General features: G+C 47.1%; 1 protein-coding gene across 1 annotated transcript in view; it reads right to left on the bottom strand.

Moving 5' to 3' along the window:
* Nucleotides 1-15287, bottom strand: part of CCDC172 (coiled-coil domain containing 172) — a 122675-nt gene extending 107388 nt beyond the window's left edge. Inside the window, exons 1-4 of the mRNA XM_088466445.1 lie at nt 15197-15287; nt 9746-9831; nt 6554-6670; nt 793-958 (exon numbers count right to left, since the gene is read on the bottom strand). Coding sequence (XP_088322571.1) covers nt 793-958; nt 6554-6670; nt 9746-9831; nt 15197-15287 — 460 coding nt within the window. The remainder of the gene's footprint in view (nt 1-792; nt 959-6553; nt 6671-9745; nt 9832-15196) is intronic.
* Between the last annotated feature and the right edge of the window lie 569 nt (nt 15288-15856).

A 15856-nucleotide genomic window follows, 5' to 3' on the forward strand; every position in this document is an offset into this window, starting at 1 on the left:
CTTACATCGGCCAACTGCATCAATGTCGGCATAGCGTACAGCTCTGAATCAGGCTCTGAGAACAGAGGGTCTGATTCAGCAAGGAACGCACGGATGCAGACGCACGCACCCGGCCTCTGCGAGAATATGCTAATGATTGCATACGCACGGCAGTCGCAGCACAAAAATGCAGACGCCCAGCACTAGATAACGCTGCCCCCTTTACCCTCCGCTAACGTCCGTACTGATGCGCAAAATATCAGGAACATCCAGTAACATTGGATCCGCACGCAGACTAAAGGTAGATCTGACCGTGCCGCTGGAGTTGAGAGACTGCGTTCGGCATCTCAGTGGCTAATTTATGCACGCACCTGTAACGGGGTGCGAACGCACTGGTACGCCTGCGCTCGGCCGACCACTCCCCGTATCCAATCACAAACGGCACTTCCTGTCAATCACTTTTCCCTGGGTCTGAGTATTCACTGCGCTCGCTTTTGCGGACGCAGTGAGCAGTTCGCGCACGTGCCTGCCACCCAGACGCATGCACAGACCGCGAACATCGGCCGATTGCGTGCATCTGCATCCGTGCGTTCCTAGCTGAATCAGGCCCAGAAGCCTTTGGCTCTAATCTGAATAAATCTATGACGGCTGCAGCATTTGGGTACATTTATCACACGAGCCTCTGGGCACATTGATGCCGCAGGGCTCCATATGTCCCTGCTCTATGGAGACACTGACATTCCTCCGTCCCCAGACGCGTCATACAAGGAAACATTGCAGGACACAAATAGCACCGTTACCAGTATAACCTACCATTACTTAGTGTGTCAGCCTCCACATCCAGCCTCAGGCTTTCAGCTCTGGCCTGTTCCCGCACCAGCTCCTCTCTGTTACTCGTCAGCCCGTAGTTACTGCTATAATGCAGAATATCGTTCACAATCCGCTCTCCTTCCAATGCCCGCTCGCTCTTCATCTCTTGCTGGTACAAACATGATAACTGCTAATTAGAATCAGCTGCTCCCATACATGAAACATTAATTACTATTCTTACTATGCTTCTTTTACAACACCGGCATAGGGGCTGATTCTGAGTCAGATGGCGAGATTTAGCATACAGCGCACGTACAGATGCCAATCTACGCATATTTGTGAATCTGTCCTTTCCTGAGTGGGACGGATCTTTGCCGGATCTGTCTTTCTGAGACTATGGCAGGAACTGGGCAGTGGCGATGCATTCGCATGGGCCCGTCCTGACTTGTAGTAGTGTAGTGGGCGTGTATGTAAAGCGCCGAGCGGTTCTGAGTGGTGCGTACGGGGAGCCCTTTTCTGATGGATCTCCTGATGGTGCAAGTGGTGATACTATTATACCCAGAGGCGTGCGCAAGCTAACCGTCATGGTGAACCATGGCTACAGAAGGAAACGGAGCATTATTGTAGCTGATGGGTAACCTAAAGCCGGCCACACACTAGACCAACTTACATCAAACCAGCCAACTAGTTGATTGGTTGGAATGAAAATCTGGTAACGTATGGGAGTAACTGATGATCAGCAATTTGCTCCCAAACGCCGGAAAATGGACAAAAACTGTTGTTTGAAGAAATTGTTTAGATCAAACATTTAACAAACTTGTCTGACGCCATTTTCATCTGTTTTCTGGCGCTTGGGAGCAAATTGCTGATCATCAGTTACTCCCATACGTTACCAGATTTTCATTCCAACCAATCATCTAGTTGGATGGTTGGACAGAAAATCTTTACGTGTATACCCAGCTTAACACAGGATGATTATCTGCGGCTAGTAATAAAGCAGCCATTGGTGTCTGGCGTCCCTACGCGGCTGCCGCTGGCGTGGTCCGGCTGGAATGAGGAGCCCTCTCATTTGTGTTGCATGAGTACATTCTGAAGAAGCGCGTGACGGCTCCTTTACATTTCTCTCTCCATAGAAGAGGGATAGTTACACGCCTGTTTTCATGCCTGGAATGTATTAGCAGGCTGGAAGTCTCCTGCCCAGAGCGCGCCTGTGTTAAGAGGCAGTAAATGGTGTTTTCACCGCTCTGGACTTGAACTTTAGAGGGCTCAATTATAGCGGCAGCTGTGACGTTCGCCTGGAAGTGGGCGCCCGCTGGCTGTAATTGCTCCTAACCTGGGATAAGGACAGATTGCTTGTGAGAGTCAGGCTTTATTCTTATCATTTTCTTTCTGCCTCGTCCCCTAGGTGGATAACATGCACCTGCTAAATAAAAACCACTAGTGTTCTGGTTACACCACTATTGCTGGACTGCGACTGAGGTCTTAGCGGGTACGCTGCATGTGCCAACCTTTTACCCCAGGAAACAACAAGCTTGCTGTGAGGTTGCGAAATTGTCACATTTTAAAAGCTTTTTTCAATTCAGACTTCTCAGTCAGACGCCATGTGACACGTGCGCTGACAGCGCCATCATCGCGCAGAGAAAGATCTGATCTCCCAAGCTCCATCACCGGGTATAACGGAAGTCTGCTGGATGCTTAATATTAGTCCTAAGGATAACTCCACCTTCTGTGAATTCAAAATTGTCATAATGTTTAAGGTTTTATGGCTCTGACGCAGGATTAGAATTCCAGCAGCTACAGACAGGCCAGAGCCAGATGCGGTGTGAATGCAAATCCCAATCAGGGAGGCACAGGATGGACATGGGCGGTGTGGTAAGATTCCTGAGCAGAGGTTGGCACACAGCACCATGGGAGAAGTGGCATGGTCAGAGGATTCCACACACGGTGGAGCAGTGACAGACAGGTGAGAGGGATACAAGGGGCGAGGTCAATACAAAGCACAGGTCATGGCACGACAGAGGGAGTAATCCAGACACAGTTTGGGCACAGAGGACTTGCTATACTCAAGCACCGTAGAATGGGATGGACTTCCTTACATTGGATAGAAGGTTTATGACATCATAAACAGATAGTATAAACGATCTGTGAGGTCCGCATGCTCAGTGGCACCAGGGGTACAGTTTGTGGGCAAAGCTTTTGCGCGAACTGGCGGGCAATAGCGATGAACTGCCGCAATCCATACTGGAGATGGGCAGCACTACTGGGAAGAGATAACACGGACCCTACAACAGTGAACGAGCATATGCCGCATAAGAGGGCCTGATTCAGCTATGTACGTAAACCCGATAGCTTTACGCACATATCCGTTGGTGGGGCTTCTGTGCATGCGCGGGTGCAGTACAGTTCCTGCAATTCCGGTCACAGTGTCCCCTGAGCTGCAGCCTGATTGACGGGCTGCGGCCGTTTGGGGGTGGCGTCGGGCAGCGTTCCTGGAAACAGGGGACGTGTCGCTCACTTTTCCTGGAAGTGCAGAGACCAGGGTCTGCGTCGCAGGACACAGATTTCCTGGCCATGCAAGCGGTCAGGAGCCGGCCGGGCAGCGTTAGCTTCAGATGGTGGCAATGTTGATCTGAGGCAGCATCTACGGATGCAGCACTCAAATGGCAGATGCAGGAGGCGTGTATTCCCTACAGACACCTCCGGCTGCATTGGCATATTATTAGGACATTACAGCTGCTTCCTTGCGCCTGTGTAATACCGACCACATCTGAATGTGAAACCTTAGTACCAACGTCATTTCTGAAGCAATTTATACTCAGCTGTAAAGCTGCCCATCCACTACAAGATGCGGGGACGACGGCACGATTACGACATCATAATCGCGCCATTCAGACTTTCAGTGTATGCAGATCAATCATCCCCGAACATGGCAACCTGACGGCGGTCGTCAGGTTGACCGTCATGTTCGGGAGATGATAGATGTTAAAAGCGACCAGCGGGCACGCGCATCGCTGGTCGTTTTTTTTACATTTTACTGCCCGATTTGCGGACGATTTGCAAGCGATTGCACGATAACGACGTCGTTATCGTGCAGTCACCTGTCAAAATCGGCTAGTGGATGAGCAGCATTACTCTAGATGAAATAAAGATGATCATTACTCCTCTCCTAATGTCCCTGGCTGTTCAGATGACACATAAGCAGATCCAGTCCCATCACCAACATCATGCTCCTGTTCTGCAATAGCGCCCAGACTGTCAATCATTCCTGTGATGCTGCTGGGAACACCGACTTTCATGGCGACGCAGGAAGTAATAACGCCAGGATGTAAATTATTGGCAGAAGTGGGTGACAGTCCCGATAGCGCATCAGCTACATAGTGATTTGGTCCTCAAAGCAGCCGGATGGAGCATGCACCAAAGAGCCGACAGGCTCTCACCTCAAATACCTCAGTGAGTGACCTCCCTCTGCTGGGAGTAACCATGACATGACCCTCAAGAAAAACTTTATTTAAAATGTTCACTTCAGTCTTTAACAGCTTTGTGATTCCCACTGTGGGAGAAGTGTTACTGGTGCCAGGGAGCTTCTGATAGGTTTATAAGATGCCCGGTAAGTGCCTCTAGAGTTTTGAATACGTTTCGCGGCCATTGAAGCCTATGGTGGCACTGATGTAGCTATAGGAACTGTAGCTAAGTGCGGTTATGGATTGGTAGCCCCTCTCATACATGGTCAGCGCAGGAAGTGTGAGGCATATAGCGCCTAATTGTTCTGAATTTAAGTTTATATCACATTCTTACATTTATCTCATAGTATTCGAATTTTCCTGTTATTGGGCCCGATTCAGACCCACTCGCGAGCGGCTGTCCGCTCGCAAGTGGGTCGATGTTATGGACTGAGCATGCGCACGACGGAGGGAGCTCCGTCGTGCGCATGCGCCAGACGCGACGAGCGAAGGAAAGTCCTTCGCTCGTTGTGTCCGATCAAAGGGGGCGTGCTGTCAATGTTGATTGACAGCACGCCCCCTTTGGTGGGCGTGCCGGGGGCGTGCCTCCCTGACGGGGGCGTTCCCACGGGAACGCCTCCCGTCAGAAGCCGTCCCACTGACATCACTAGTGATGTCAGTGGGAGTGATTTTGGCTCTGATAGAGCCAAAATCACTCCGGAGCTTGCGGTTGAAAACCTCAACCGCAGGCTCCGGCTCGCAAATTCGATGGTCGCGATGGTCTCGACCATCGCGACCATCACAATGCACGCTCGTATAGCCTGTGGGTGGTGACCCACAGCTATACGAGCGTCCAGGAGGACGCTCCATGAAAATGGAGGCCGGCCCTCATTCAGAGCGTGCGCTCTGCTCAAAGCGTACGGCGCTGAATGAGGGCCATAATCCCTTATTTATATAGTGTCAGTATATTCTGCAGGGAACGTTACTCAACCAAAGCTGACATTGCACAGAAAGCCGTACTCACCAGGGTCCCTGTCTTCTTTCATTAGGAAACCATCAGTAGGTCTGTGACCAGGGATGGAATCAGAAGCCTCCAGAGCAAACCCATGGGAACAGGAGAACATACAAACCCTACACAAATAGGGACTAACCACTAAGAATGAAAAGGTGCGCTCTCAGTGCCCCCATCGCTGCCCATCTGAAATGTAGAGAAATTTGGCGACACAAAAGTTTTAAATATCTGAATGCAGGATCCGCCTCTGTTCCTGTAATAATATCCCATTATATCACCGAGTCCATACGCACTTTAATGACAGCATGCGTCCTTGTATGTCCCACCAGTACAACATCATACTGTATAAATATAGCTAAGCTTCAATCACTGGAAGTTCCAGATGTACCTGCTGACCCACGTGTACACATTACAGCCACCGTCCGCATCAGTCATTGTGTGTGTGACATTTACCGCCATTACCGCCATTACTGGGGACAGCTATCTCTGCTCACGCATTTCTAATTACACATTTAGCGGTCCCCGGGTATCTGCCATACCTTTCATACGCCCATCCACCTCCCGGGGGAGCTATTACCCCCACCCATCCTTGATGCTGGTCTCATGCCAGGAACCCCCCTATAATTGTGATGTCCTTGATGCTGGCCTCATGCCAGGAACCCCCCTATAATTGAGATGCCCTTGATGCTGGCCTCATGCCAGGAACCCCCCTATAATTGTGATGTCCTTGATGCTGGCCTCATGCCAGGAACCCCCCTATAATTGTGATGTCCTTGATGCTGGCCTCATGCCAGGAACCCCCCTATAATTGTTATGCCCTAGATGCTGGCCTCATGCCAGGAACCCCCCTATAATTGTTATGCCCTAGATGCTGGCCTCATGCCAGGAACCTCATTATAATTGTGATGTCCTTGATGCTGGCCTCATGCCAGGAACCCCCCTATAATTGAGATGCCCTTGATGCTGGCCTCATGCCAGGAACCCCCCTATAATTGTGATGTCCTTGATGCTGGCCTCATGCCAGGAACCCCCCTATAATTGTTATGCCCTAGATGCTGGCCTCATGCCAGGAACCCCCCTATAATTGTTATGCCCTAGATGCTGGCCTCATGCCAGGAACCTCATTATAATTGTGATGTCCTTGATGCTGGCCTCATGCCAGGAACCCCCCTATAATTGTGATGTCCTTGATGCTGGCCTCATGCCAGGAACCCCCCTATAATTGTGATGTCCTTGATGCTGGCCTCATGCCAGGAAGCCCCCTGGATCTCCCATTACTCAGAAGACCTCATTGTATAGAGTTTATACGCACAAGCTGACATTGGAGATCTTGCGACTCTTTGAGTAGCTCATCTTTCAGTCTCTCAAGGCCGTCGTGTCGCTTCCTCAGTAGATCTTTCTGGAATCCCTTCTCCAGCAGAAGAAAAACCTTTTAATGTACGATATAAAGCAACTGGTCAGAGTAAGTCTCTATACAGCAACCTCCTCAGAAATTACTTTAATGCTTTTCCTCTAATGAGAAACTGAATTGAAATACTCAATGAAATAATCCACAGCACTTAAAGTTATGAATGCAATGGAACTATATTATGTACAGGAGACAAGCATTTAAATTAAAGGATATTAAACTTAATGATGTCCATTTTGTTTTCACCAAGCATTTGACGCAAAATAGCACAGCCAGTGCGTAATTTGCTCCTGGAAGTTATTATGATGCTTTATACTGTACATGGCGCTGCAATAGTTTTGCAGGGCCTTATATAGTACATAAGGCAAAACAGTCCAAACATAACAAAACAAAATGTGAAAGACTGTATATTTATTAAAGGTTGATTTTAATCAATTTGAAATGAATGAAAATCAATCAACATTGATGTTGTGTTTTTATGGGGATGCTGCGGAGACCAGCGCCAGGATATAGGTGAGTATGAAATTTTTTTTGCAGGGCCAGTCATTAAGGATTCTACTGGAGAAGGGGACAGAAACAGCTGGTATAGGTAAGTATGTGTGAATGGGTAGGTGTATGTGTGTATGTAATAAAGCTTTACTAATCATGGTGTGTGTGTTTTGTCTTTCTTTAACTATTTATTTTACAGTGGGGGTACAGGTGCCGCCCGTCTGCAGGCACTTGTAGTTCCACAAGTGCCAAAGGGCAGGCATGCTGGCACCTGTAGTCCCACTGTAAAATACAATAGTTTACTTATATTTCCCCACTTTATTACCCCCATACCCAACGCTCCAGGGGTGCGGGGAAGAGCCCCAGGCTGCAGACCAAGCCTGGAGTTAAGGGAGAGGGGGGGTCCCCACCTCCCCTGACATCCCCGGCTTGGACTGACCGGCTTGGGCTGATAATGCTTTGGCCCCGGAGCCCCAGTGAAAGAGTCTCCGGGCTGTGGCATTACAGCCCGGCCATTTTGGGTCTGGTGCTGGTTTTAAATATAGGGGAGACCCTACGCAATTTTTTCACCCCTATATTTAAAACCAGGACTGGCCCTGCAGCCTGGTGTTGGTTTATAAATTACAGTGGAAGCCTACACATTTAGGTCCTGATTCAGAGCCGGACGCTCTGGCAGAGCGCTCGCTCTGAATCAGGGCCGTCCCTCCTCCTTTTTGGAGCTATAACGAGCGGCCAAAATGATGGTCGCGATGGTCAAGACCATCGCGACCATCGGGCTTGCGACGAGACCCTGCGGTAGGGTCTCGCTGCCGCAAGCCCAGGAGTGCTTTTGGCTCTATCAGAGCCAAAATCACTCCCACTGATATCACTAGTGATGTCAGTGGGGCCGGCCCCAGACGGTAGGTGTTCCCATGGGAACGCCTCCGTCTGGGCAGCCACGCCCCCGGCACGCCCACCAAAGGGGACGTGCTGTCTATCACCATCGACAGCACGCCTCCTTTGGTGCGAGACCCATAACGACGGCTTGGCCATCTTTATTCGGGTCCCGCGCATGCGCACGACGGAGCCGCCTCCGTCGTGTGCATGCACACTTGGGCAACATCAACCCGCTTGCAAGCGCTCATCGCTCGCGAGCGGGTCTGAATCAGGCCCTTAGTTCCCCGTAATTTTAGAAACCAGGACAGGATGGCAAGTCCAGGGCTGGTTAAGCTTTAGGGGAGGGGGGCCTATGTCATTTTTTTTTAACACTTTTAACCCGTTTTTTTACACGTACAACACAAGCAGCTTACACATATCTCACTGATCTATCTCACTGATATGTGCAGGCTGATTGCTCGAGAGAGAGGACACTGCAATCTTGGGTGAGTAATCTCCTGCAAAACCTGCTACTCGGGAGAGAAATCTCGTTCTGCTTCACCATCGGCCATCTCACTCTCAGCTAAACTCACTTCTTTGTACATTTGAGAGCCTCAGTAGCCACAAATCACCCGAGTTTCTGCGTAGCTAATCGAGTTAAAAAAAAGTAAACTCTCCCAGACTCGATTCTTAGTAAATTTACCCCTTAGTGTGTTTTCATGAACAAAGAGATCTTACTAACTGCTATGGGGCTCATTTACTTTTGGACATAAGTACATTTTATGACACGCCTCTTGGATGTAGCTGTACACGCCCACTTTACCGCCGCGCTCATAGGTGCTGCTTTCACAATCTCCCTGACATGCTTTTTCAAAAGTAGGCACATATGTCTGACAGAACAAACATTGCTGAACATTGGATACAAGCTACATAACCATTATTGCGCATAAAGTCATAAATGCAAAAGTGTCAGCTGCTGAACTCAAAGACTCTGTGGCCAGTGCGGAGGAGACTCTGGTTTAAGTGAGGGAGGGAGAAGCACATGAGGGAAGAGGGCCTTGCTCGTCAGCGCTTAGTCTAAAGTTGATTTTATTTAGATTGGGAGACTGTGCCCTGCTGCCCACTGCTATATATATAATGCTCATAGCACAGACCTCTGGGCCTGATTCAGAAGCGGGTCAATGGCCGGGCAGTGAGCACGCGCCGTGTGTGCACTGCGAGTGTGCGAGCCCTAGAGCGAGCAAGAAAACATACGCTCCGGGTCTCGCAACAAAACGACTGTCGTTGATTGACAGCTTGCCCCGTTTTGTAGGCGGGTAGGGGGGGTGGCTGGCCACACGGAGGCATTCCCGAAGCAACGCTTGCCATTTGAGGGCGGCCCTACTGACATCACTCGTGATGTCAGTAGTTGAACTTCCTGCTCTATTAGAGCAGGAAGCTCACTGGGGCTTGCGGAAACAAGACTCTACCACAAGGGTCTCGTCGCAAGCCCGATGGTCGCGACCATCACCTGGCTGCTCGCAAAAGCTGTGGGTGGTCACCCACAGCTTAGCGAGTGGCCAGGAGGCCGGCTCCAAAAAAAAAAAAAGGCCTGATTCAGAGCGAGCTCTCTGAAAGAGCGTCCGTGTCTGAATGAGGGCCTCTGTCCCGAAATTGCCCAAAACCTTCATCTACGTCAGGGCTCCAGCGCAGAAAGCCTCTTTCTGTAAATAACCCCCTGCGCACCCCCTGACGGGTCCCACAAGTCCTGACCTTATTCTCCAGGGCTGTCTGTGCTTCTTCTATCTTCTCTGTAACTTCTATCATTTTTTCATGACAAGTGCTGGTTTCTGATTTTACTAAGAAGAAGACCATCACATAGATGAGTTATATACTATAGACAGTACAATAGTCCTATTCCCCTATAAATCTCCTGTCCCAATTTTATCATATTCTAAACTTGTCATCCACTCTCATTCCACCAGCTTACTATGGGAGCTATTTATGTAGATTTGCCATTAAGAGGGGTATTCAATATGGGAGCGAAAAGTCTGTGCTGGACTTTTCGCTCCACATCGGAGATTTTCCTGGGATAAAGTATCGGGCACGCGGCAGCTTTATCTCCGTATTCAATATGAAACCTACAAAAACGGGAAATTGCGAAGTGGGATCTGTGTAAAAAAAAAATTTTTCCTTGAATAAATTGTAGGTCCCCCTAAAGTTGTAAAAACATGGGGGATCACTATGGGAACCCATGTTTTAGCATGCAAATGAAAGTCGGGGATTTAAATAGCCACAGCAGGTGTTTCTTCCCGACATTGAAGAAGTAATGCAGAAGAGCACTTAGGTTATTTTTTTCGTTTTTTTAAGTGGTCCCATCAAATTTGGGGTACATGAAAATGGGTACTAGCATATTTTGATGTCCCTAAAGTAAGTTTTAAAAAATTCTGCAACTATGCACCTGCCGCTATAAATCTATTCTATAATAAACCTGCCGCTAAAAATCTATTCTAGTATACACCTGCCGCTATAAATCTATTCTAGTATACACCTGCCGCTATAAATCTATTCTAGTATACACCTGCCGCTATAAATCTATTCTAGAATACACCTGCCGCTAATAATCTATTCTAGTATACACCTGCCGCTAATAATCTATTCTAGAATACACCTGCCGCTATAAATCTATTCTATAATAAACCTGCCGCTAAAAATCTATTCTAGTATACACCTGCCGCTAATAATCTATTCTAGTATACACCTGCCGCTAATAATCTATTCTATAATACACCTGCCGCTAATAATCTATTCTAGAATACACCGGCCGCTATTAATCTATACTAGAATACACCTGCCGCTAACAATCTATACTAGAAAACACCTGCCGCTAATAATCTATTCTAGTATACACCTGCCGCTATAAATCTATTCTAGAATACACCTGCCGCTAATAATCTATTCTAGAATACACCTGCCGCTAATAATCTATTCTAGAATACACCTGCCGCTAATAATCTATTCTAGAATACACCGGCCGCTATTAATCTATACTAGAATACACCTGCTGCTAATAATCTATTCTAGAATACACCTGCCGCTAACAATCTATACTAGAAAACACCTGCCGCTAATAATCTATTCTAGTATACACCTGCCGCTAATAATCTATTCTAGAATACACCTGCCGCTAATAATCTATTCTATAATACACCTGCCGCTAATAATCTATTCTAGAATACACCTGCCGCTAATAGCCTATTCTAGAATACACCTGCCGCTAATAATCTATACTAGAATACACCTGCCGCTAATAATCTATTCTAGAATACACCTGCCGCTAATAACCTATTCTAGAATACACCTGCCGCTAATAATCTATTCTAGAAAACATCTGCCACATACTTGCAGAATAGCCCTGAACCTATTTCCCTATTTTTAAACACTTTTTTCCCTTTTTTTTTTTTCACCCCAATTTTTAAATACATTTTTTGGGGTGTCCCTATTTTTTTTTTAAACTTTTTTTGACAGCTATTTTTAAAATGTCATTCCCAGGGGTGCAGGCTATTTTTTTTAAGCCTGCACCCCTAAACCCCAATTCTGCACTTTTTTTCGCCACCTATTCAGTGGTGAAAAGTTATCCCCGTTTTTTTTCAAAGACTTTTCGAACCCGCGAAAAGTCTTTGAAATTGAATACGGTGTAAAACTAAAACCAGACTTTTTGCTCCATATTGAATACCCCTCTAAGTATCATTTATTGTCGTCACTATTTGCAGCAGTAAGTGGTGATACTTTGACCAATTTATCATTATAGTCCTGCTGGGAGAGCCAAGCCGATAAGAGTCTGTACCTGGGGTTCTCACCCCTCAAGTACCCCAACAGCTCATGTTTTGAGGATTTCTGACTGTGGAAACAGGTGGGATAATTACTGATCCAGGAAACTAGATCAAATCACTTGTGCATGGTTAAAGAAATCCAGAAAACATGACTTGTTAATAGTACATGAGGACTGGAGTTGAGAACCCCTGGTCTACAGCATACTTGCCTACTCACTAGTAATGGGCGGAAAGCTCAAGTGGTGCTCCAGGCCGTGTGAGTCGGGCGCCACCTGCACACAGCCGCCGAATTACCGAGCAAAACTGTGCAGTACGGGCGATGGATGATGTGACTCACGCTAAATCGCGTCAACATGGTCCCGCCCACACTTCACAGTGACAGCAATCGCAAGATTTTCCCACCGGCCCGTCCCATTTCCAGCTACCCCAAGTACCAACGTATGGTCTACATTAAAGTGATATCCAGCGCTATCACTATTATGTCTGGCTTCTGCCCAGGACTATGCGCTATATATGCGCGGCCATAAGGCAGCACAAGCACGAAGATCAATTAGTGCAAGGAAAGAAAGCGCAGCCTGCTGGGGAGGGATCAGAAGATCCTTATTCTGGCTGAGCATTTACTATTAAAGCCACCTGCAAATGACGCTAGCGAGACAAGCTGGAAGGCTTGTTAAATTCCCCATGTCAGTGTTCCCTTAGAGAACTATGGGGACGGCTGCTGTGATCAATTTTGTACTGAACACAGCAAATGATACTATTATTATACTATAGAGCTACTAAACAGTGCTATAATACTGCAAACACGTCTGTTTCCCAGCATGTAAGGGCAGGAAAAGCACTTGTTTCCTATGACACTAAAAGTGAGTCACTCAGACTGTGGCTAAATGGACACAGGACAAGCAAAATAACTAGACGTGACATATTACAGACACATATTCTCATAACGAGGGATGATTTATTAGGAAAGGGACTGGGGGATCCATTGTAGCAGTGCCTCATAATGGGGAGAAGCGCAGGGCGGCCAATGGGGCGAGAATAGGCGGATGGGCAGCCTGTCCCCCCCTTCCTCACATTCAGGGCTATGCTAGCCAGTGAGCGGCAGCGGGGTAGTATACCAATGGGGGAGGGGGGGGGGGCTAGGCAAAGCGTTCCCACTGGTCTGGGAATTAGGTAGCCTTTCCTACCAAGTGCTCACTGAATGGTGTATAAAGTAAGGCTGTGACTTCTGCCCAGTACTTGTCCCTCATCATTTATTAGCTGGAGCGCAATGGTGAGGCACCAACTGGTCGACCTCTCCCTCTCATAGATGTGTGTGCATGCCAACGCGACTCCTCTGTGCAGTGTGACGACAGCCTACACTTCCGCCCCAAAATAACCAGTAAAAAATAAGTTAAGGTATATTTTTAAAAAACAAACGAAAAAACCCACAAAGGCTGCTATCGGCTAATGCCAATGCATGACAAGCTAATGCCAATGTATAAACAGCTAATGCCAATGTATGAACACCTAACGCCAATGTATGAACAGCTAACGCCAATGTATGAAAAGCTAACGCCAATGTATGAACGGCTAATGTCAATGTATGAAAAGCTAATGCCAATGTATGAACGGCTAACGCCAATGTATGAACAGCTAACGCCAATGCATGAAAAGCTAATGACAATGTATGAACGGCTGAAGCCAATGTATGAACTGCTAATGACAATGTATGAAAAGCTAACGCCAATGTATGAACCGCTAATGCCAATGTATGAACAGCTAACGCCAATGTATGAACACCTAATGCCAATGTATGAACTGCTAATGCCAATGTATGAACTGCTAATGCCAATGTATGAACAGCTAACGCCAATGCATGAAAAGCTAATGACAATGTATGAACGGCTGAAGCCAATGTATGAACACCTAATGCCAATGTATGAACTGCTAACGCCAATGCATGAAAAGCTAATGACAATGTATGAACGGCTGAAGCCAATGTATGAACACCTAATGCCAATGTATGAACTGCTAATGCCAATGTATGAAAAGCTAACGCCAATGCATGAAAAGCTAATGCCAATGCATGAACACCTAATGCCAATGCATGAACACCTAATGCCAATGCATGAACACCTAATGCCAATGTATGAACTACTAATGCCAATGTATGAACAGCTAACGCCAATGTATGAAAAGCTAACGCCAATGCATGAACGGCTAATGCTAATGTATGGATTGACAACGCCAATGATTGAACGGCTAACGCCAATGCATGAACGGCTAACGCCAATGTATGAAGGCTAACGCCAATGCATGAAGGCTAACGCCAATGTAGGAACGGCTAACGCCAATGCATGAAAAGCTAATGACAATGTATGAACGGCTGAAGCCAATGTATGAACTGCTAATGACAATGTATGAAAAGCTAACGCCAATGTATGAACACCTAATGCCAATGTATGAACAGCTAATGCCAATGTATGAACTGCTAATGACAATGTATGAAAAGCTAACGCCAATGCATGAACGGCTAATGCTAATGTATGGATTGACAACGCCAATGATTGAACGGCTAACGCCAATGCATGAACGGCTAACGCCAATGTATGAAGGCTAACGCCAATGCATGAAGGCTAACGCCAATGTAGGAACGGCTAACGCCAATGCATGAAAAGCTAATGACAATGTATGAACGGCTGAAGCCAATGTATGAACTGCTAATGACAATGTATGAAAAGCTAACGCCAATGTATGAACTGCTAATGACAATGTATGAAAAGCTAACGCCAATGTATGAACTGCTAATGACAATGTATGAAAAGCTAACGCCAATGCATGAAAAGCTAATGCCAATGTATGAACTGCTAATGCCAATGTATGAACACCTAACGCCAATGTATGAACTGCTAATGCCAATGTATGAACAGCTAACGCCAATGCATGAAAAGCTAATGACAATGCATGAACACCTAATGCCAATGCATGAACTACTAATGCCAATGTATGAACAGCTAACGCCAATGTATGAAAAGCTAACGCCAATGCATGAACGGCTAATGCTAATGTATGGATTGACAACGCCAATGATTGAACGGCTAACGCCAATGCATGAACGGCTAACGCCAATGCATGAACGGCTAACGCCAATGTATGAAGGCTAACGCCAATGCATGAAGGCTAACGCCAATGTAGGAACGGCTAACGCCAATGCAGGAACGGCTGACGCCAATGCATGAACGAACGGCTGATGCCAAGCATGAATTCAGCGTTATTGCGATAAACGACTAAATGGAGACGTCAGAAGAGGACTGTTATCATTCCACCATGAGCGGCTGCCCAAGGGACAATATAATATGACGTGGAGGAAGGGTGCAGCGCCCCCTGTGGGCAGGACAAGATGACTATTCACCCTCCTGGATGACTCTGCGCCTCTCCTGGGCCTGCTGCTGAGTGAGCACTATGTGCTGGAACAGGGAGTCCACACTCATCTCCTGCAGCATGGCGGCTCACTCCCAGGCCCCGGCTGCTACAGCTAGGCTAGGCCGCGTTACCACGGCAACACCGCATGCGCTTCCCGCCCAGCCGTGGTGCCGAGCGCGCTGCTCCGCGCAATGGATCCTGGGAGCTGTAGTTCCGGTTACGGCATTACGCGCTCGTTCATAACCGCTCCGGAATACGTTACCCAGAACCCACTGCGCTGCCGCTTAGCCAATCAGATCGAAGTCCTCGCAGTCTCTCCATCCTCTGCTGTTCTTTATCCACTGTATTGTGCGTATGTATGGTATGTATGTATGTATGTATGTATGTATGTATGTATGTATGTATGGTATGTATGTATGTATGTATGGTATGTATGGTATGTATGTATGTATGTATGTATGTATGTATGTATGTATGTATGGTATGTATGTATGTATGGTATGTATGTATGTATGTATGGTATGTATGTATGTATGTATGGTATGTATGTATGTATGTATGGTATGTATGTATGTATGTATGTATGTATGTATGGTATGTATGTATGTATGTATGGTATGTATGTATGTATGTATGGTATGTATGGTAT

This window comes from Taudactylus pleione, unplaced genomic scaffold (assembly GCF_031769625.1).
Source record: "Taudactylus pleione unplaced genomic scaffold, aTauple2 ptg003137l, whole genome shotgun sequence".
NCBI classification, from domain to species: domain Eukaryota; kingdom Metazoa; phylum Chordata; class Amphibia; order Anura; family Myobatrachidae; genus Taudactylus; species Taudactylus pleione.